General features: G+C 43.8%; 1 protein-coding gene across 2 annotated transcripts in view; it reads right to left on the reverse strand.

Annotated features, from left to right (window-relative positions):
* Positions 1–21,010, reverse strand: part of LOC142740475 (collagenase 3-like) — a 36,748-nt gene extending 15,738 nt beyond the window's left edge. The window contains exon 1 of one of the 2 annotated variants that reach the window (XM_075849975.1): positions 20,926–21,010. In XM_075849975.1, coding sequence (XP_075706090.1) covers positions 20,926–20,984 — 59 coding nt within the window. In that variant the 5' untranslated portion in view covers positions 20,985–21,010. Of the gene's footprint in view, positions 1–20,614 lie in introns of both variants that reach the window. The other variant, XM_075849976.1, reaches the window with a different exon arrangement.
* Positions 21,011–24,638: the final 3,628 nt, after the last annotated feature.

Consider the following 24,638-nt stretch of genomic DNA (forward strand, 5'->3'; position numbering starts at 1 on the left):
CATTGGATTTAAGTGTCATAAACATTTAATTATTAGTTTTTCAATTAAACTCATGGATGGTATTGTGTCTAAGGGCTCTTTGGATCATTGTAATCAATCTCAGACACCTGTGATAATTAGTTTGCCAGGTGTGCCCAATCAAAGGAAAACTACTTAAGAAGGACGTTCCACATTATTAAGCAGGCAACAGGTTTCAAGCAATATGGGAAATAAAAAGGATCTCTCTGCTGCCGAAAAGCGTGAAATAGTGCAATACCTTGGACAAGGTATGAAAACATTGGATATTTCAAGAAAACTTAAGCGTGATCATCGTACTGTGAAAAGATTTGTGGCTGATTCAGAGCTCAGACGGGTTCGTTCAGATAAAGGCATAATGAGGAAGGTTTCTGCCAGACAAATTAATAGGATTAGGAGAGCAGCTGCTAAAATGCCATTACAAAGCAGCAAAACAGGTATTTGAAGCCGCTGGTGCCTCTGGAGTCCCACAAACCTCAAGGTGTAGGATCCGCCAGAGGTTTGCAAGTGTGCATAAAGCTATTATTCGGCCACCCCTAAACAATTCTCACAAGCAGAAACGGTTGCAGTGGGCTCAGAAATACATGAAGACTAATTTTCAAACTGTTTACTGATGAGTGCCGTGCAACCCTGGATGGTCCAGATGGATGGAGTAGTGGATTCTTGGTAAATGGCCACCATGTCCCAACAAGGCTGCGATGTCAGCAAGGAGGTGGCGGAGTCATATTTTGGGCTGGAATCATGGGGAGAGAGCTGGTAGGCCCCTTTAGGGTCCCTGACGGTGTGAAAATGACATTGTAACGGAAGAAAGAAGTTGAGATCCAGCGCACAAATGTGTTAAAATGGAATCCAGTTCCAATTTTATTGGAAAAACAGCATAAAACAGGGAGTCTTATTCCCCAGTGGGTAGGGTGGATATAGGTAGAAGAAAAATGAAAGCGTAGCCTACGCGTTTCAGACGATAGCCTCGTCCTTAGTCATGGCTGAGAATTAGCCATGACTAAGGACGAGGCTATCGTCTGAAACGCGTAGGCTACGCTTTCATTTTTCTTCTACCTATATCCACCCTACCCACTGGGGAATAAGACTCCCTGTTTTATGCTGTTTTTCCAATAAAATTGGAACTGGATTCCATTTTAACACATTTGTGCGCTGGATCTCAACTTCTTTCTTCCGTTACAATTTCATCAGCGTGTGCCGACACGAGGATCCGTGCGCATCAGGCATTCTGTTATTCTTCTGCCTCAAGGTGAGCTGGAGGTTCCCTCCTATTTACTTTCTTCCTTGGTGTGAAAATGACCTCTGCAAAGTACGTAGAGTTTATGACTGACCACTTTCTTCCGTGGTACAAAAAGTAGAACCGTGCCTTCCGTAGCAAAATTATCTTCATGCATGACAATGCACCATCTCATGCTTCAAAGAATACCTCTGTGTCATTGGCTGCTATGGGCATAAAAGGAGAGAAACTCATGGTGTGGCCCCCATGTTCCCCTGACCTCAACCCTATTGAGAACCTTTGGAGCATCCTCAAGCAAAATATCTATGAGGGTGGGAGGTAGTTCACATCAAAACAGAAGCTCTGAGAAGCTATTCTGACATCCTGCAAAGATATTCAAGCAGAAAATGTCCAAATACTCACAAATTCAATGGATGCAAGAATTGTGAAGGTGATATCAAAGAAGGGGTCCTATGTTAACATGTAACTTGGCCTGTTAAGTTTTTTTTTATTGAAAGAGCTTTTGATTTCTGTAAATATGACCTCCTGATGCTGCAAATTCAACAAATTACCATTTTAGTTCTCTTTACAATGTTTTGATCTCTGTTGTGCATAATAATTTGAAACAGTGCATTTTGAGTTTTTTACTTCTAAAAAAAAATCTGTTATCATTAGGAGATTTGTTCAATAAAATTTGCATTATACTCCAACGGTTGATGGCTTGAAGATTATACTGACTGTCATTTGCATTGACTATTTAGGAAAATAAAAAAAAATAACATTTGCATAATAATTTGGAACGCGGTGTATAAGTGTGTTTGATGCAACTTTCTAATTACTTTTTATTAATGAACCTGTCAGTGCCACTGACCTGATGGATTCTTGTTCCAGCGCTAGATACAAGTAAATAGTAAAAATAATTTTTATAAAAAGTAATTAGAAAGTTGCAGCAAACACACGGAGACATTTTTCTTAAAAAATTTTCAAAGGTGTAAATAGCCTTTAAAGTGCACCCATTTTTCTGAGTGTATATATATATATATATATATATATATATATATATATATATATATACACACACACACTACCGTTCAAAAGTTTGGGGTCACCCAGACAATTTAGTGTTTTTCATGAAAACTCACACTTCTATTTATCAAATGAGTTGCAGAATGACTAGAAAATATAGTCAAGACATTGACAAGGTTAGAAGTAATGATTTTTATTTGAAATAATAATTTTCTTCTTCAAACTTTGCTTTCGTCAAAGAATGCTCCATTTGCAGCAATTGCAGCATTGCAGACCTTTGGCATTCTAGCTGTTAATTTGCTGAGGTAATCGGGAGAAATTTCACCCCATGCTTCCAGAAGGCCCTCCCAGAAGTTGGATTGGCTTGATGGGCACTTCTTGCGTACCATACGGTCAAGCTGCTCCCACAACAGCTCTATGGGGTTGAGATCTGGTGACTGCGCTGGCCACTCCATTACAGATAGAATACCAGCTGCCTGCTTCTTCCCTAAATAGTTCTTGCATAATTTGGAGGTGTGCTTTGGGTCATTGTCCTGTTGTAGGATGAAATTGGCGCCAATCAAGCGCTGTCCACAGGGTATGGCATGGCGTTGCAAAATGGAGGGATAGCCTTCCTTATTCAAAATCCCTTTTACCTTGTACAAATCTCCCACTTTACCAGCACCAAAGCAACCCCAGACCATCGCATTACCTCCACCATGCTTGACAGATAGCGTCAGGCCCTCTTCCAGCATGTTTTCAGTTGTTCTGCGTCTCACAAATGTTCTCAAACTTCGATATGTCTGTCCATAACACTTTTTTCCAATCTTCCTCTGTCCAATGTCTGTGTGCTTTTGCCCATATTAATCTTTTCCTTTTATTAGCCAGTCTCAGATATGGCTTCTTCTTTGCCAATCTGCCCTGAAGGCCAGCATCCCGGAGTCGCCTCTTCACTATAGACGTTGACACTGGCGTTTTGCGGGTACTATTTAATGAAGCTGCCAGTTGAGGACCTGTGAGGCGTCTATTTCTCAAACTAGAGACTCTAATGTACTCGTCTTGTTGCTCAGTTGTGCAGCGGGGCCTCCCACTTCTCTTTCTGCTCTGGTTAGATCCTGTTTGTGCTGTCCTCTGAAGGTAGTAGTACACACTGTTGTAGGAAATCTTCAGTTTCTTGGCAATTTCTCGCATGGAATAGCCTTCATTTCTAAGAACAAGAATAGACTGTCGAGTTTCACATGAAAGCTCTCTTTTTCTAGCCCATTTTGAGAGTTTAATCGAACCCACAAATGTAATGCTCCAGATTCTCAACTAGCTTAAAGGAAGGTCAGTTTTATAGCTCCTCTAAACAGCAAAAATGTTTACAGCGGTGCTAACATAATTGCACAAGGGTTTTCAAGTGTTTTCTAATCATCCATTAGCCTTCTAACACAGTTAGCATACACAATGTACCATTAGAACACTGGAGTGATGGTTGCTGGAAATGGGCCTCTATACACGTATGTAGATGTTGCATTAAAAACCGGACGTTTGCAGCTAGAATAGTTATTTAGCACATTAACAATGTATAGAGTGTATTTATGATTAATTTAATGTTATCTTCATTGAAAAAAAACGTGCTTTTCTTGCAAAAATAAGGAAATTTCGAAGCGACCCTAAACTTTTGAACGGTAGTTTACATATATATATATATATATATATATATATATATATATAGATCAGTAGAACATGTGTAAGTTTGTAATATATAATTTTTATTTTATTGCAAAGGGGCATCTTCCTGATGTTTATAATTCTCCTCAGTTACCAAAAATTCGGCCAGTAAAACAGTAAATATTAGGCAGGGAGAGGAGGGAGATGCTGCTGCCGTTTATTACTTGGTAAAACAGCAAATGGGAGGCATCTGATTGGCTACGGGCACCCAGCACAGTTCTGACATCACTAGGATCCCCGCATAAGTGCACCTCTGAGGCTCCAGAGCTTCTCAGTCCTGAATTTCTGCAGAATTAAAAACATTCAGGGTGGTTTCTTAAATGACTCATAATTCTAATTTCATACAACGCCGTTAATTTCATTTATACATACTTAGATGGAATTACTATTTTAAGTGCTAATATTTTTTCAGAAACACATACTATTAAATTTAGACAATCAATTTTTTAATTTTCTCTAGAAAATTCTAAAAATATTCTGCCCCGTGGATTCACACGAATAAGCAGCTGTGATTTGAAATCAATGACTCAATTTCCTTATTCTTATTTTCATGGACATATAATTAGAACCTCCCGCCGGTATATTGTATGATTTGTAGACATGAATAGGAGAAAAATCCCTTTGTTTCTGTGGGTGGAAAAGTGGAATTGATCCATAAAATAAAATTTCCTGACATCACTTGCATTTAATTACTTGCTGCTCTTGTTGACCGGGCACAGACAATGGAAAGGGTCTGGTTGAGGGTTTAAGGTAGTGACTGTATTATTTGACTTAGGAAAGTCCCATCATAAATTATCTCCAATCATACTCACTCAGCCTTAAACTGTATATCTGATGCATTCAACAATTGTTACAAGGTTTCTGTAGACTTTACCAATTTCAATGGTGTCACCAGGGGCATAGGTATGGGGGAGGGTGCAGGGGTAATAGTTGCATCTGGGCCCTGCTGCTTAAAAGGCCTAAAGCCTCTGCCACATAAGACGACACCAGTAATATAAATGTCCCATATTAGTTGGGGGCCCAATTACAGATTTCGCACTAGTTCTTAGGAGCTACTGTACTATATATATATATATATATATATATATATATATATATATAATGACGTCCTTGTCAGATATTGTCACGATCTGTGGGTATGTGGACCAACTGGGCCATACTGCCGTAGCAGTATAGCAGCTGGCAAAACAGGGTACAAAGTCAATGTCTATAGTTCGGATAAAGGTACCTGTGGCAATTCAGACAGTAGCGATGGTTTAGACTTGGATCGAACTCTGGCAGCGGGCAGACAACAGGTGCGGTGAAACACAGTGGGTGTAGCAGGCGACACAACACGTCTCCAACTCTATACAGCACAGGAACACAGAAGCACGGGATACAAGATACAGGTAGCAGAAACGGGAACACTGGGAACTAGAGAACACTCAAGGGACCATTTGCAAAGACTGACACGGGTAGGTACAAACAACGCTCAGGCAATGAAGGAAGGGTCAGGGCCCTTCTTATAGTCCAGGGTGATCTGGGAGCAATCAGCTCAATCTCACACATGTGTGCGCTCCAGCTCTTTAAGGCTGGACTGATCTCACGAGCGCACCCTAGTGGTCACCGCGGAACAGGACGGCCGGATGTGCTGGCATCTCTGGAGAGAAAGGCGTCGGCAGGATGAGAGGAGTTCGTGGTCAGCGACCACGGACGTTACAGAAATCATGAATGCTGATCCCCTACATAGAGATATAGTTTAGATTTTTTCATAAACCACCCGATTCTCTCCTTTATCATTGAATCCAAAAACAAATTGTATTCCACGTGCATAGAATAATAATTTTATTCCGAAATGTTATGATGAAACATAATTTTTAAGTATAGTCATGTATTAATACAACATTATGGTCTTTTCTAAAAAACAAAAAAATCCTAGATTTTTTTTTTAGTTCAGTAACATGATGCTATTCTACAAAGCATTGACACCTCTGGTAGCCAACCTGTGATGTTTGTATATGACTAAGCACCATGAAGGTCTTTCCATGAAGTTTAGCCTGTCATTGATGAAATGTATTGGAGGTATAATACACAGTATCAAGACTTTATCTAGTTATCTAGCTTGATAACTACAGATAGGCAGGATTAGTGTGTTGCTAAACACGAGATCCTCACAGTGGAATCCACAGCAGCAGCAGCTGAAGCTGTATCAGCTACTGGCACTACTGGGCTTGATAAAGCAGCTGATCTGCTAATAAGAGAGCTGCACAGAGATCTCTATAGCAGCAGTAGCTGAAATATAAGAGATTCATATAGAGGAACTCCTAGAGCAGCTGCTCATGTTGCATCAGTTCCTGGCACACACCTTGTGACAAGGAGGGTACCGGTCCCAACTTCGAACTAAAATATTTAAACATAATATTTTTTGAAAAAATATAAAAATATAAAAATAAATAAAAACCAGGAAAATTCTAAAATAAATTATACATACTAGAGTGTGATGGTATTAACCATTTAAATCTCATCCTTGTCCTATCTGAACTTATTACATATGTCAATGTAAAGTGCGCAAGCGCTAGAGAACGAACTGTATGGATACAATTGTATCACTATCTTAAATTGCTAAAAAGTGAAATAAATCTCACATTAAAGGTTAGGCTCTAACCAAAAAAAATTCCCATTGGTATTCATTCTACAATATCATAAAGAAGCAAATGGAATCCAGCAGAAGCAAAAGCAGTTCTTCTAGGCGAGAATATTTCTGTAACACAGTGCTGTATGGAGGTACCATAGGGTAATACACAGAGTGTCTGCAGTTATATAGTACAGGACAGTCGAGTCTGCCATATGGGGCCTGCTATATAGTCTCTATGTATGTGGCTCTAGCATGTGTATGAAGCGAACCCATTCAAAAGCCTAATTTTCTTTTGTAGAATCTCTTGAATTTTACCAAGTAAGTAGTCCTTAAAGGGGTTGTAAAGGATTAAAAATAAATAAATAAATGTGGCTGCTTGTAAGAGGGTCAATTTTTAGTGACTGTGGCCCCTGACACTGGTTCCCACTTGAGGAAGGTGCAGTCATGAAGGCAGACACAGTATAGTTCAATGAAACAAGACTTTAACTCTGGCGGGGGCACAATGCGTAATGGTTACAGCAGTTACCGGCCTTTTGCAATGCAGTTTTCAGCCATGTAGCTTGTACAGGTTACACCGCAGCTTACTCACTTACTAAACCACATTAGGCGGGAAGAGCTGCATTTTAAAGACTAAGCACTGTCCCCAGTGTGAAGACGCATCATAGCTGCGCTAGTTGGGTCTAGGCAATATAGTCAATAGCTTCACTGCTATGGAGACTGGCAGGTGGGTTGCAGTGAGATGTGCCAACCCCTAGGGCCAGTGTCCGATTCTGAAATCTGCTCTTGGGAGAGATGTGCCAAAACCTCCCGGCCTGTCCCATGAAAGTCTGACATTGATGACCCAGCATGGGCCCAATATATTCGCTGGGCACGTATATGATCGTGGCACGAAGATCCCCGGTCAATTATTATTTATTCTCAATACATTTACATTATATTCATTTTAAGAGTCAAATATGGAACAACTGTCCCCTAAATATGCATCTTGGAGGGGAGATAAGCGGGCACTAAACACATCTAGTAAAGGTTAAAATCATACCCATGTGCCCCTTATCAGCCCCCGCAGTCACATTACACAGTACATAGTAAACTAGTCCCTATGACATCAGTGCCAGCTTGGAGAAGCCGGAGCTCATCTGCAAAATCAGACTTCACAAATCCTTGGTTGCTAAAAACTTCCAATAGTCTGGTGTCTGAAAAGAGCCTGCAACGCTAATGTGAACAGAGCCTTATTCACAGTCATATTACATACTCAGCTCATAATAACCATATAATAATATAATCCCACAGTGTATCCGCTCTGGACCCCGCAGGGAATTCCGGCTGAAATACTGCACCACATTGTGGTACAGTATTTTGGGAGGAATGTTCACTGAAGAAAACTGCAGGTTAATCCCTTAAGGACACAGCCTAGTTTGGGCCTTAAAGGGGTTGTTCGAGATTTTTTTTTTAAGTACATTTAGAAATACATTACACATATTAAAAATTGCATAATATACTTACCTGTGCAATCTTGCTTCTGTTCTCTGCTCCGGCTGCTTCTTCCTTCTGGTCACTTGAGCTCTGACGTCACCTTTTCAGCCGCCTCCACTGTCGTGTCGTATCCCGATCACATGGTCTCGCACCAGAGAGACTTCGGATGGTATACGACACGTCACTTGTCACGTGGTGTAGATCGGCTTCTTCTGCTTCACATGCAGTAACGCGCATGCGCTGTCACTGCTGTTCTCGCGGTCCCTGCTGTTCTCGAGATAACAGCAGGGGCCGCGCATGCGCGTTGCAACAGAACAAGCCGATATACACCACGTCACAAGTGACGTGTCGTGTACCCGGCAAGAATTCAAGATCAACAACGCGGCAGAGCCGGAGCAGAGAGAGACGTCAACAATCAAGTTCCTGACGGCAGGATCTGGAAACGGGGCCACTTTGGAAAATGTAAGTATATTACAAATGTATTTATTTTTTTAACTTAAATGATTTAATGGTGTTATTTAAAATATTATGTTATCTCGGACAACCCCTTTAAGGCTCAGATACCATTTTTCAAATCTGACATATTTCACTTTATGTGGTAGTAACTTCGGAATGCTTAAACCTATCCAAGCGATTCTGAGATGGTTTTCTCGTGACACATTGGGCTTTATGCCAGTGGTAAAATTTGGTCGATATATTCAGTGTCTATTTGTGAAAAATTGCAAAATTTAGAGAAAATTTTGAAAAAATAACATTTTTCTGAATTTTAATGCATCTGCTTGTAAAACAGACGCTTATACCACCCAAAATAGTTACTAGTTCACATTTCCCATATGTCTACTTTAGATTGGCATCGTTTTTTGAACATTCTTTTATTTCTCTTGGACGTTACAAGACTTAGAACATAAACAGCAGTTTCTCATATTTTTAAGAAAATGTCAAAAGCCTTTTTTTAAGGTACCTGTACAGTTCTAAAGTGGCTTTGAGGGGCCTATGTATTAGAAACCTCTATAAAACACCCCATTTAAAAAAAGTAGACCCCTCAAAGTATTCAAAACAGCATTTAGAACGTTTTTTTTTTAACCCTTTATGCATTTCACAGGAACTAAAGCAAAGTGGAGGTAAAATTTGCAAATTTCATTTTTCTTGCTGAATTTAAATTTTATTCCATTTTGTTCTGTAACACAGAAGGTTTTTACTAGAGACACACTACTAAATATGTATTGTCCAGATTCTGCAGTTCTTAGAAATGTCCCACATGTGGCTTTAGTGCTCTCGTGGACTAAAACACAAGCCCCAGAAGCAAAGAAGCACCTAGTGCATTTTGAGGCCTCTTTTTTTATTAGAATATATTTTAGGCAGCATGGCAGGTTTGAAGAGATGTTGAGGTGCCAAAACAGTAGGAATCCCCCAAAAGTGACCCCATTTTGGAAACTGAACCCCTCAAGGAATTTATTTATTGGTCTTGTTACCATTTTGACCCCACAGTTTTTTCACAGCGCGTATTTGAATTGAGCTGTAAAATTAAAAAAATGAATTTTTTTTCCAATAAGATGTCATTTTTTATCAACATTTCTTATTTTCACCTGGAACAAAATGCCCATTTTGTCGCCCAATTTGTCCTGAGTGTGAAAATACCCCATTTGTGGTGATAAACTGCCGTTTGGGCCCATGGGAGGGCTCAGAAGGAAAGGACCACCATTTGGCCTACTGGGGATTTTCTGGTGCGAAGTCATGTACGCAGAAGCCCCTGAGGTACCAGTACAGTTGAAACCCCAGAGAAGTGACCCAGTTTTAAAAACTACACCCATAAGGCATTCATTTAGAGGTGTAGTGACCCCACAGGTATTGTGTAAAAGATAATGCGCAGCAGATGGGGCAGAGTGAGATGTGCAATTATCTATACATTAATGCAATTTCAGTGTCCGATATAGTGTGCCCAGCATGTGCCAGCGGAGATATATACCCCATAAACTGTAATGTGGGTTCTCCCGGGTATGGCAATACCCTACATGTGGCTGTTATCTACTGCCTGGGCACACAGCAGGGCCCAGAGGGGAAAGATGAGGGGGATAAGCTGTGCGGAGTGCGTCAGGGTAAGTAATACTGGGGTAGATTGAAAATGAAGGGATGTATGATACATTTTAAAACACTTTCATACAGATCCCTGGTTTTTCGGGACACGTGTCACATTGATATATTGTGTCCTACCTTATCCCCCTCTTATAGCAGACTTTGCACCTCTTTTGACTTTTTCCCTTCTTGCCAGTTTGGGAAACTTCTCCTGGAAAGTGTTGCCCTGGTACGATGCGTGTGGCCTCGCTTCCAGAAGTACTCAGTGTCCCCCCTTCTTGGTCCCTAAAGATTAGGTTCTTGATAACCACCTCTTGAAATTCCAGGAAAGTTCCCTTCTGGCCTGCACATCGACATACCACGTACGCATTGTACAATGCCATCTGTATGATGTGCCCGGCCAGCTTCTTATACCACACCGCATGGCGCTGTAGGGCTTCAGGACTTGAGCTGACAAGTCCACCCCTCACATGCAGGGCCGGCCTTAGGGTAGATGGCGCCCCGTGCAAATTTATCTTTCGGCGCCCCACGCCATTATATAAAAAATGCCCCATAAAAATGCATAATTCCTCCCCACAGTATAATGCCCTATATAGTGCCCCCACACAGTGTAATGCCCCTTTAGTGCCCCACACACAGTATAATAATAATATTTAATAATGTAATATATTATAACGCCTTCAAGGACACAGTATTTTGTCCTCTAATTGTGCCCACACAGTGTTATGCCCCCTAAGTGTCACACACATTATATTGCCTCCTGTAGTGCCCCTACACAGTATGATGTCCGCTTAGTGGCCTCCACAGAGTATAATGCCCCCACAGCCCCCCTTGTAGAAAGTGCCCCCTGTAGATTGTGCCGTACAGCCTCCCTGTAGACAGTGACATAATCCCCCACCTCCTCCTTGTAGACAGTGCCATACAGCCCCCATCTGCCCCTTGTAGAGTGTCATGCAGCCCCACCTCCATCTTGTAAACAGTGCCCCTCAACTCCCCCTTGTAGAGAGTGACATACAGCCCCCAAATCCCCCTTGTAGAGGGACATACAGCCCCTACATCCCCCTTGTAGAGAGTGACATACAGCCCCCACATCCCCCTTGTAGAGAGTGACATACAGCCCCCACATCCCCCTTGTAGACAGTGCCATACTGCCCCCCACCTCCACCTGACAGGATCCTTGCGTAGGCCGGCTTGATCCAGAGATGTCATCACGCCGACTGCGCAGGGATCCTGTCCCTGCGCCTCATAGGCTGCAGGCGTCTCTGTAGCCTAGTACAGAGTTTCCCTACCTTTTCGGACCTGAGCCACCCCTGGAAAAAAAAATTCCTCAGGGCCCCCCTACCAAAAATTGTTTAGAGAAAGACAGAAAATAGCTAAAAATAAGCACTACATTCTTAGGGTATGTTCACACAGCGTTTTTTGTAAGGCAGAAAAAATCTGCTTCTGAATTGACAGCGTTATTTGATGGGGGTTTTTTTGCGTTTTTTTTTTAAGCCGTTGATGCGAATGCAAAAGACACAGCAAAAAAATCTCCAAACGAGCGCCACAGCTATTTTCTTCCTACTATTAATTTCAATTGGAGGTCAGAGGTGGAAACCACTTTAAGACCATCAGCCCCCCCCCCCCCACTCACAGTGAAATAACCATCAGCCCCTCCACTCACAGTAAAATGACCATCAGCCCCCCACTCAGTAAAATGACCATCAGCCCCTCCACTCACAGTTACATAGTTACATAGTTACATAGTTACATAGTTAGTACGGCTGAAAAAAGACACATGTCCATCAAGTTCAACCAAGGGACGGGAAAAGGGAAGTAAAAATTTCTACACATAGGAGTTTATATTTTTTTGTTCTAGGAAATTATCTAACCCTTTTTTAAAGCCATCTACTGTCCCTGCTGTGACCAGCTCCTGCGGTAGGCTATTCCATAGATTCACAGTTCTCACGGTAAAGAAGGCTTGTCGCCTCTGCATGTTGAACCTTTTTTTCTCCAGACGGAGGGAGTGCCCCCTTGTTTTTTGAGGGGGTTTTACAAGGAACAGGATTTCACCATATTTTTTGTATGTGCCATTAATATATTTATATAAGTTAATCATGTCCCCCCTTAGTCGTCTTTTTTCAAGGCTAAATAGGTTTAATTCTTTTAATCTTTCCTCATAACTTAAATTCTCCATGCCCCTAATTAGCTTCGTTGCTCTACTTTGTATTTTTTCCAACTCCAGGGCATCCTTTCTATGAACTGGAGCCCAGAACTGAACTGCATATTCTAGATGAGGCCTCACTAATGCTTTAGAAGGCTATGTTCACACGGAGTATTTTGGGGGAGGAATATCTGCCTCAAAATTCCGTTTGGAACTTTGAGGCAGATATTCCTCTCCCTGCACGCCGATTTTCGCGGCGATTATCGCGCCGTTTTTCGCCCGCGGCCATTGAGCGCCGCGGGCATAAAACAGCGAGAAATACGCTTTCTCCTGCCTCCCATTGAAGTCAATGGGAGGTCGGAGGCGGAAGCGCCCGAAGATAGGGCATGTCGCTTCTTTTTCCCGCGAGGCAGTTTTACTGCTCGCGGGAAAAAGACGCCGACGCCTCCCATTGAAATCAATGGGAGGCGTTCTCGGGCCGTTTTTGCCGAGTTTTGCGACGCGGTTTCCGCGTCAAAAAACTCGGCAAAATACCCCGTGTGAACATAGCCTACAGTGGCAATATTACATCCCTGTCCCGTGAGTCAATGCCTCTTTTAATACACGACAATATCCTGCTGGCCTTTGAAGCAGCTGATTGACACTGCATGCTGTTATTGAGTTTATGATTTACAAGTACACCCAGATCCTTCTCAACAAGTGAATCCGCCAGTGTAGCTCCCCCTAGGACATATGATGCATGCAGGTTGTTGGTACCCAGATGCATAACTTTACATTTATCTACATTAAACTTCATCTGCCAAGTGGACGCCCAAACACTTAGTTTGTTTAAATCTGCCTGCAATTCATGAACATCTTCCATAGTCTGAACTATATTACATAGCTTGGTGTCATCTGCAAAAATAGAAATAGTGCTATTAATCCCATCCTCTATATAATTAATAAATAAGTTGAATAATAGTGGTCCCAGCACTGAACCCTGGGTAAAACAACCATCAGCCCCCCACTCACAGTAAAACAACCATCAGCCCCCCACTCACAGTAAAACGCCATCAGCCCCCCACTCACAGTAAAATGACCATCAGCCCGCCACTCACAGATGCCCCCTGTAGATAGTACCACACAGCCCCCTGTAGATAGCGTCACACAGCCCCCTTGTAGGTCGTGCCACACAGCCCCCTTGTAGGTCGTGCCACATAGCCCCCTTGTAGGTCGTGCCACAAAGCCCCTTTGTAGGTCGTGCCACACAGTCCCCTTGAAGGTCGTGCCACACAGACCCCTGTAGGTCGTGCCACAAATCCCCCCTTGCTGCACAGCCCCCTTGTAGGTAGTGCCACACAGCCCCCTGTAGGTAGTGCCACACAGCCCTCTTGTAGGTAGTGCCACAAGGCCCCCTTGTAGGTAGTGCCACAAGGCCCCCTTGTAGGTAGTGCCACACAGCCCTTTTGTAGTTCGTGCCACACAGCCCCTTTGTAGGTAGTAGGGATGTCACGATACCTGAATTTGGACTTTGATACCGATACTTTGTGTAGTATTGCGATTTCGATACCAAAACGATACTTTGCCAACAGTAATAAATAAAAAAGTTCTTCCATTTTCTGATGTGAGGCGCGTGGTGTGATGCTGAATTTAACCTCCATTTGCGTCACATTAATAGTAATTAACCCCATGTTTCTCAGTCATAATGGGTTAATGTGTGAGGTACATGATGGGGTTAATTACTATTAATGTGAGGCACATGAAGGTTAAATTCATCACACCTCGTGCCTCACATTAATAAGTGAAAGAATTTTTTTTATTTTTTTTTTACAGCGCCCACATCATAAATGACGCAAAAAAAATTGTTGTGAAGGTTATTACGGCCGCGCCAATACCGAATATGTGTATATTTTATGTATTGAGATTTATTTTAATGTTTATTGTAAAAAAAAGCGTATGTGTATTTTTTTAAATTTAACATTACTTTATAATTTTACTTTATTTTAAAACTTTAATATACTGGCATATATCAGATATATGCCAGTACATTAGCCTGTGTATGTATAGTACACAGGCAGTTGTTAGGACATACCTAAGTATGCCCTAACAACAGGAAATATGGTAAGACAGCCCTGGGGTCCTTCAATAGACCATGGGCTGTCTGCCCATATATGGTATGGCCCTCGATCGCGTCACAGGAATTCCCTGTGACACGATCCAAGGGAATCCCCTCTTCTCACTTTCCTCTTGAATGCTGCATTCAGCTTTGATCGCAGCATTCAGGAGAATAGCGGCGGAGATAAGAGGTTTCTCTGATCTCCGCCGTTATAGAGCGGGGCTGCGGCTGTGTAATACAGTCATTGCCCCGCTCCTGACATTAAGTACACGCGCGGTCAGCATGAGGTGATGCGTCCGGCGCTGCACTAATGAGCGGCGGCGCAGACACCGAAGACAGAACACGGGGGTGTTTTGCAGTGCGCCCGCCATGTTCTGTCTTCAGTGCCGCCGCTCATTAGTGCAGCGCTGGCCGCATCGCATTATCCTCGCGGCGCGCACTTGTCAGGACTCAGGAGCGGGGCAATGGCTGTAATACACAGCCGCAGCCCCGCTCTCATTCATCATGTATTACTATACTTAGCTGTGTGGCTCGAACCATTTGGGGATGCACAGTATCGAAACAGTATCGAAGTTTTGATGTTTTGTGAATCCCTAGTAAGTAGTGCCACAAATCCCCCCCCTTGCCGCACAGCCCCCTTGTAGGTAGTACCACACAGATCCCTTGTAGTGCCACACACACCCTTGTAGGTAGTGCCACACAGTCCCCGTGTAGGTAGCACTCCCTTCCTGTAGATAGCGCCACTGTAGTTCCCTGTGGCTGGGGATTCTGCTCCTTGACGGAGCGCTTGATGTCTCTGTCCATATATGAACAGTGACATCGGGAAACTAACTCCTGAAGCGGAATCCCTGTCCTCAGCATTGCAGACGCTGTGACCGGGGATTCCACTCCAGGAGAAGCCCCTGACGTCTCTATCCATTTAGTCGGGGGGTGCTATCTACAGGGGTTCTGCAAAAAAAATCTCCTCCTCCTCACATCCACTTCGCGCTATGAGGAGGAGGAGAGAAAGCACGTCCGTGGCAGTTGTCCAGAGGAGTGACGCGGCACCCCTGGAGGGTTCTCATGGGAACCTCATGTTGGGAACCACCAGCCTAGTAGATTGCAGAGCAGGGAGATACCTCCCTGCTCCGTTATAGTGTTCGATAGCATCTGCGTCTTTAGCAGGGCCGTATTTACAACTCACGCTGCCCTAGGCACTAAGCCTGAATATACCCCCATTAAAGGCCTATTTAGTTTAGCCAATTATCATCATGATTCGCTAGTTTCTGACCAATTATAATGATATTTGGTCAGTGTTAACAAAGGAGAAGATCAATTATAAAAACTTTGCTTATCGTTAATCTCAAATGAGAAAAAAAAAAGGTAATACACCCGGCCGTAGTCATAGCGATGCGTATTCTGTTCTGAGCGTAGCCCGGCCTCCAGGGATGACGATGCATCCCATGTGACAGCTACAGCCAATCAAAGGCTGCAGCGGTCACATGGACGACAGCGCCATCGCAGGAGGCTGGGCTACGCTCAGAGAGAGAAAGGGACTACGACTGGGAGTATTAGCTTTTTTTAAAAATGTCTGCAGTCTCTTCACCCAAAAAACTGCACCAAAATTTGGTGCCGTTTTTCAGGTGAAATTCCCTGCGGTTCTCAGGACGTATACACTGTATGGTTTTACGTATCCACCCTGTGTGTTCCTACCCTTATAATCAAGTTGCTCTCCCCCACAAATATTATCTCTAAGGGCTTATTCAGACGAACGGGATATATGTCCGTGCAACGCGCGTGATTTTCACGCACGTCGCACGAACCTATATTAGTCTATGGGGCCGTGAAGACATGTGCGTGATTTTTACGCAGCGTGTGTCCACTTCGTAAAAGTCATGACATGTCCGTTCTTTGAGCGTTTTTCGCGCATCACGCACCCATTGAAGTCAATGGGTGCGTGAAAACCACGCATGCCACACGGAAGCACTAACGTGTGAACAGCGTGATTCGCGCAACAGCTGTGAAAAGGATGAATGAAAACAGAAAAGTACCACGTGCTTTTCTGTTTACAAACATCCAAATGGAGTGTCATAATGATGGCGGCTGCGCGAAAACCACGCAGCTGCGCATCATATGATGCTGCCACACGGAGTTGTCAAGTGCCTTTTGCACAGGCAAAACGCCGCGTTTTTTGTGTGCACACGCTCGTGTGAATCCAGCCTAAGGGTAAGGCCACACGGCGCAGCCCTGACACGGTCGCAACGCAGCTAACAACCACGCCGGCACCATGTTCAGTGCGGCTGTCAAACAGCCTGTTAGTGGCCGCACGTATTCCAGTTACATTCGCACGCGCACTGCCGCTCCATTCATTCTCTATGGGAGCGCCGGAGATAGCCGAGTGCAGTGTTCAGCTTTTTCCGGCACTCCCATAGAGAATGGATAGGGGGTAAGTTGTTGAAATTTGCAAAATCGTGCGGCCATAAAGGGTGTATTAATTCATGGCCGCACAATTTTGCAGATAAAGGGACCGGTTACCTGCGTTAACGTGCGGCCATGAATTAATACACCTTTTATGGCCGCACGATTTTGCAAATTACAACAACTTACCCCCTATTCATTCTCTATGGGAGCGCCGGAAAAAGCAGAACACTGCACTCGGCTATCTCCGGCGCTCCCATAGAGAATGAATGGAGCGGCAGTGCGCACGCGAGTGTAACCGGAATACCCCTTAACGAGGTATTTGACAGCCGCTCCTACATAGTGCCAGCGCGGTTGTTGGCCGCGTTGCGACAGTGTGGGGGCCACTCTGTGTGGCCGTACCCTAAAGAATCCTTTCTCCCCATACATAATGCTAAGTTCCCCTCCCCATGATTCATAATAAGCTCCTACACCACAAAATAAACTATACAGAAGTCCCCTCCCCACAAAATACATTTATAAAGAATCCCCCCACACTGCTATAGCATTTAGGGCAATGTCCCCTCACCTTCAAAATCGATCTGTAAAAAATACACACACAAAGCACCTATAACCTAGTCTCCCCTCCCCCACAAAATCGATCTTTGCAAAAAGAAAACAAAAAAAAAACATCCTGTTAGGCCTCATGCACACGACCGTGCTCGTAATTACGACTCGTAATTACGAGCACGGCCGGGCACGGTCGGCCATGGGCAGCCGGCCGCTTTTGCGAGCCGTACTGTCATTATAAAGTATAGCAGCACGGCCCGTAAAATAGAAAAATAGAACATGTTCTATTTTTTTAACGGCACGGGCACCTTCCCGTGAGAAAACGGGAAGGTACCCGTGGCTAACAGAAGTCTATGAGCCCGTTATTGCGGGTCATAATTACGACCCGCAATAATGGGTGTTTTTAAGGTCGTGTGCATGAGGCCTTACACATCACTAAAAGCCCCCTCTTTCCTCCTCCCTCACACAGCACATAAATAAACATAGATTAAGCTAAAGCTGCTGCTCTTACCTGACTCCGGAGCTCCGTGGAGGAGTCTTCACTGGGGCAGCAGCACAGCAGGAAGGAGCTGCGTGAGGCTCTGAGTCTGTGTGACACTGCAGTACAGGCTGTGCCGATTGGTTGAGCAGACAGAGGTACCTGCTGCTCCTCCAATCAGCGCTCACTTCACACAGCAGTGGAGAGGAAGGAACATTTCTCCTCTCTTCAGCTTGTAGCCACTGGCGCCCCCCTTACAGCATGGCGGCCGGCGCCCTGTGGGACCGCACGTGTCGCACATAGCTAAGGCTGGCCATGCTCCCATGTACCTATTGTAGTCCGGGATGCAGTCTGGTTTGGGGGTCTCTGTACTGGTACCTCGTACAGGTACATGGGTACTGGTGTGACATCTCTCTTGTCCTTGTACTTGACACACAATATGTTGCTGCTAGAATGTGCCTTGCTCTCACCCCTTCTTGTTTGCCCTGCAGATTCTTAGGGAGGCCTCTCAGATTTCTTCTAGCAGTGCCGCATGCCGCAGGACTTCTGGAAGCGAGGCACTTGAAGAGTGGGACGCTGGTATAAAAATTATCCAGGCAGAGGTAGTAACCCTGGTCCAGCAGTGGGTGCACCAAATCCCACACAATTTTTGCATTAACTCCCAGTAAGGGGGGGGGGGGGCATTCTGGGTGCTGAATACTGGTGTCCTTCCCTTTATATAGCCTAACTTTGTAGGTATACCCTGATGCACTCTCGCACAGCTTATACATCTTCACGCCATACCTTGCCCTCCTACCTGGCAGGTACTGGCGGAATTGAAGCCTCCCTTTAAAATGTACCAAGGACTCATCAATAGAAATACACTTCTCGGGGGTGAATGCTTTTGGAAACTGGGCACAGAAATGGTCTAATAGGGGTCTCCGTTTATACAAACGGTCTAAACTGGAGTCATCTCGGAGTGGGCACGGCTCATTATCAGTATAATGTAAGAAGTGAAGTATTGCCTCATAACGCATCCCGGACATGGTCATGCGGTACATCGGGGTGTGGGATAAGAAAAATACTCTTTTTTTTAGGTTACAGTTCAGTTCTGAAGTTGCTTTGAGGGGCCCATATGTTAGAAACCCCTATCAAACACCCCATTTTAGAAACTAGGCCCCTCAAAGTATTCAAAACAGCATTTAGAAAGATTATTAACCCTTTAGGTGTTTCACAGGAATTGAAAGCAAAGTAGAGGTGAAATGTACATATTTCATTTTTTTTGTCAGAAAATCCTTTTTATTCCATTTTTTTCTGTAAAACAGAAGGTTTTATCAGAGAAACGCAACTCAATACGTATTGCCCAGATTCTGCAGTTTTGAGAAATATCCCACATGTGGCCCTAGTGCGGTAATGGACTGAAGCACCGGCCTCCGAAGCAAAGGAGCACCTAGAGGATTTTGAGGGCTCCTTTTTATTAGGTACCATGTCCGATTTGAAGAGGTCTTGTGGTGCCAAAACAGTGGAAAGCCCCAATTTTGGAAACTAGACCCCTTGAGGAATCCATTGTAGTTTTCATGGGGTGCATGCGACTTTTTGATCAGCTTTTATTCTATTTTTAAGTGGCGTGGTGACTAAAAAACAGCAATTCTACTATTGTTATTTATTCAATTTTTTTTTACAGCGTCCACCGTGCGCTATAAATGACATTCACTTTATTCTGCGGGGCGATACGATTACGGCGATACCAGATGTTAATAGTTTTTTTATGTCTTATGGCATTTTCACAATAAAATACTTTTTATTAAAAATCCTTTACTTTTTGTGTTGCCTTAGTCTAGGAGCCATAAAGTTGTTTTTTTTCCAATCAATAAAGCCGTGCGAGGACTTATTTTTTGCGTAACGAACTGCAGTTTCGATCGTTATCATTGTTAGGTACATGCGACTTTTTGATCTCTTTTTATTCCATTTTTTAGGAGGTGAAGTGACCAAAAAATTGTGATTCTGGTACGGTTTATTATTATTTTCGTTTACGGTGTTCACCGCGCGGGATAAATATCAAAATACTTTTGTAGTTCAGGCCGTTACGGACGCGGCGATACCAATTATGTATAGTTTATTTGTTTATTTATTTATTTTTATTAATAATAAAGGACTGATAAGGGAAAAAGGGGGATTTTTACTTTTGTTACTTTTAAAACTTTTATTTTCTCATTTTTACACTACTATTTTTTTTTAACTTTTTTTTACTTTATTACTTTGTCCCACTAGGGGACTTGAGGGCAGGAGGCCCTGATCGCTATTCTAATACACTGCACTACATGCGTAGTGCAGTGTATTAGAGCTGTCAGCTACTCACTGACAGCAAGCATAGTGGGTCCTGACTTGGTCAGGACCCATTAGGCTTCCGTACATGGCATAGCCGGATGCCATTGTTAGGCGTCCGGTTGCCATAGCCACCATCGCCGGCCGCTATCGTGTAGCAGGCCGGCGATGGCAGCTTAACACCTAAGAAGCCGCGATCGCTATTGAACGCGGCTTCCAAGGGGTTAATCAGCGGGGACACCGCGATCATTCCCCGCTGAAGGAGCTGCGGCAGCTGCTGTACGAGACAGCAGCTGTCACAGCTCCTGTATGTGTCGGGTGGAACGACCGAAATGGCCGTTCCTCCCGCGACGTACTATTACGGCACTGAGCGCGAACGATGCACTTAGCACGATGGAACAGTACGTCGCTGAGCGCAAAGGAGTTAAAGAAACAGATGACTCATGAAAGAAAATGGATTCTTTCATACAAGATGGAGTCACATTTATACAAGATGGAGTCACATAAAAAATGGAGTCACATAAACACATTTTACTCACTTTCACAGGCCCTATGGATGTTGATGGTATGGAGGAGTCTGGCTGTCTCGGTTTGTAGAGACATAAATGTCACTATTATGGATGGCTGTAGCGGTCACTATTATTGGGGGCAGTAGCTGTATTATTGGGGGAAGTAGCGGTCACTATTATGGGGGGCTGTAGCTGTCACTATTCTTGGACAGTAGCTGTCACTTTTAAGGGGCTCTGACTGGCACTGCACGGTAGGCTGTGGTTGTCACTCTATCAGACCCTCCAATGTACCTACCAGCACTCATCTTTCAGAGGCCTTTTGAATTGGTTGCTATGCTTACTTTTGGGTAGATGTGAAGTAGAAAATGGAGCAGATATAAAGCATGTTAACATTGCCCATAGCAAGCAATCAGATCACTTCTTTCGTTTTCAAAGCTGTGTTAGAAAAATGAAACCTGGAATCTGATTGGTTGCTGCGGACAACTCTTCCGTCTCTTTTCTATGCTATTATCTCTCTACAAAGCAGCATGCAAACCGGCGCAGCCAGAGAATACGACAGTACAACTCATCAGATACATCACACATCTCATGTATTATAGTTACTGGCACACAACGTATAGAAGTGAATCTGCTGGGAGTCATTGTCATTTCCATGTGATTCTTCCTTCTTTCCTGCTATGCGCTCAGGTCGGCTCTCATGGGGGGAACAGAACGCTCCTTCCGTGCTGCTTTACTTATATCCTGACCTCAGGGCAGCGCACACGGCGGCGGATTATAAGCAGAGAGCAGAACGAAGTGGCATCATCTCTCCAGGACAATTTCACATTTATTATTGCAGTTTTTCTATCTGAGGGAAAGTCATTCATTCAATATGCTGCTGAATATCCTGACAAATAAACGTATATATAAATATATATATATATATATATGTATATATATATATATATATATATATATATATATATATATATATATATATATATATATATATATTAAGAATACCTGCCAACTGTCCGGTTTTTCACAGCATTGTCCCGCAAGAATACCTCAAAGAAGTGGAGCCTATGCAAATGTAGGCCAAAGTGGGCGTTCCTGTGAGTGTTTGTGGGCGGATCAGGGGTGGGGCATATGGTAATTCTAATGTTGGGAAGTATGGTTTTAGGTTACTTTAATAATAATATATTTAACCCCTTTCAGCTAAAGACATCACTGTACGTCAGGATTGTGAGCGCTTTACAGCAACCCGACGTACAAGTACGTCAGAATATTAAACTGTCACTGTCTCAAATGGCACAGTGACAGCGCTGAGGTTGCAATTGTCATAGATAGTTATATAATGGTGGTTTCTCTTGGCTCAAATACCCACAAAATCTCTCTCAGACCGGAGCAGGCAAAACTAAATTGGGTATGATCCAACAAATACCCTAAATAACAAATATAAAGTACAGTGAAGTTTACCGCTCAGACGGCACTGATGCCCCAGAGGAAGCCGGAAGGGCGAAACCCAGGGTCGGGCGAGAGTGTTTGGCGTGCCGCCTAGACATTTTAAAGATTTTTACTTACCTTGATGCTTTTATTTCTTGTTACTTCTGTGAGTATGGATTAAACTTGGCGTGGAGCAATCTTTTTGCAGAGGGTGTTGCACTATGTGTCTTCCTTTTTCCATCTATTAGAGACATAAGATCCTTTTCCTACCAGGAGTTCTTTGAATGTGGAGGGAGACGATAAGGAGCTTGGTGGAACTACAAGGATAAGAATTACCATCCACACCCTCATTGGATTGCGGACTGTCCACTGCATTTTTCTGGGAGAGAGCCCATACTGAATGATATTGGACTGTTACCAGTGCCGTCTGAGCGGTAAACTTCACTGTACTTTATATTTGTCATAGATAGTTGTTTAGCAGACCCCACCAATCAGAGAGGTTCTGTATTGGCGATCGCTGTGATTGGACAGTTAGTATTGACTGACCAATCACAGCGTTATTGGTGGATTTACAGTCATCATAAGTAATCAGGGCTGGCATCAGCACCCGGCGAACCCGGGCAACTGCTAGGAGCCACTACACTTGTGGGGGCCACTCGGCCAGCGGGTGCTGATGCTGCGATCGTCACGGCATCACTGTCTATATATTGACAGTGATGTAAGGAGAAGAAAAGGAGTCCCAGGCAAAGCGCTAGCGGCTCTGCTCCGGGACTCTGTCTCTGGGAAAGCCCCTGACATCACTGTCCATATATGGACAGTGTTGTCAGGAGCAGAGCAGTGTCCCAGGCAGTGGCATAACTATAGGGGTCGCAACGGTCGCAACTGCGACTGGGCACTTAAGCCTGGGGGGCTCGCAGGGCCCCTGTTGCCACACAGCGCTGGTCTCGCTTCCAACTGAATCTGCGTCCTCAGGATGCACATTCAGTTGGGTTCAACTCTGGAGCCTTGCTCCAGCATTCACTGTGCCGCGAGCGGCACGGCTCAGGCAGGCGCGATGTAGTGATGTCATCGCGCCTGTCTGCGCCGAGTCACTCACAGCACAGTGCGGAGGAGGAAAAGGATCTCCTCCACCTGTCGTGGGAACGGGGTTAGGTAAGTAATTATGTTATTCATTTTCTATTAGGTACATACATAAGGGGGCATTGTACTGGGTATGGGGGGGGCTCATTTGGTAGCTGCTGAGTGGGTATCATACTGTATGGGACAGCTGAGGGGGGCATTATACTGTAAGGGGGCATCATATTGTATGGGACAGCTATGGGGCATTATACTGTATGGGGGCATTATACTGTATGGGGAAGCTATGGGGGCATTATACTGCGTGGGGCATTATACAGTATGTGGCAGCTATGGAGGGCATTATACTGTATGGGGCAGCTATGGAGGGCATTATACTGTGGTGGTCAGCTCTGGGGGGCAATATACTGTGTGGGGGCAGCTATGGGGGGCATTATACTGTGTGGGGGGCAGCTATGGGGGGGGGGGAATTTGACTGTGTGGTGGCATTATATTGTCGGGGCATTCATGGGGTCTGTTGGGCAAGGCCTCTGGGCATAGGCGTGTGCAGGAGTCTGGTGGTGTTGGGGAGGGGTAAGGGGGCCCAAGTTGAATTCTTGCACAAGGGCCCATGAGCCTTTAGCTTCGCTTCTGCACGCTGGTGTCATCCTCCTGGTTGTTATGGCATGCCAATCACCTAAGATGGTGTCCGGGCAGTATCTCCCGGTGCCATATCAATTAAAGCAGTTGTAGTGAGCCATCATTGCCTGAATCTGTCAAAGCAAATAATCAGTGGAAACATAACATAAAATATACATACTGTATGTCGAACAACACAAATATATAAATACATATGTCTAAACTAACACTCCTGTGGGGAAGGCAGTTTAGCGCAAATTTAAACAGACAGAGCAAAATAAAGTACACCACATTCTGGTGTAACATAAAACATAAGTATATATTATATATATATATATATAATATATACTTATGTTTTATGTTACACCAGAATGTGGTGTACTTTATTTTGCTCTGTCTGTTTAAATTTGCGCTAAACTGCCTTCCCCACAGGAGTGTTAGTTTAGACATATGTATTTATATATATATATATATATATATATATATATATATATATATATATATATATATATATATATATAAAATCTACTTCTCCTCTCCTTTTGAATTTACTCTTGGTTGCGCCAAAACTGCAATGTGTGACTATAGTATTCTTACAGTTACATGCCAGACATTCAAATAAACAGCGGTCCATGTAATGTATGTAATGGCCAGAGTCTGCCAGAGCAGCTATTCATTCTAGCGCATCGCCCGAACTGGGCATATGAACACGGATTGCCTTAATAGGACAATCCCAACATGTGACCACCTCATTGAAGTCCAACTGTATGGCAACTGACAAATAAATTCTGATAACATCAGATCTGGAAGATGAAAGGCTGCGACTTAATCTGGCCACTATAAAAATGCATGGACGGCTCGGCAAAGCGTACACAATTATTTCTAGATTTGCAATCCAACATGCTTGATCCTTCTTTACCCCAGGATCTACTGT

The sequence above is a fragment of the Rhinoderma darwinii genome, chromosome 2 (assembly GCF_050947455.1).
Source record: "Rhinoderma darwinii isolate aRhiDar2 chromosome 2, aRhiDar2.hap1, whole genome shotgun sequence".
Taxonomy (NCBI): Eukaryota; Metazoa; Chordata; class Amphibia; order Anura; family Rhinodermatidae; genus Rhinoderma; species Rhinoderma darwinii.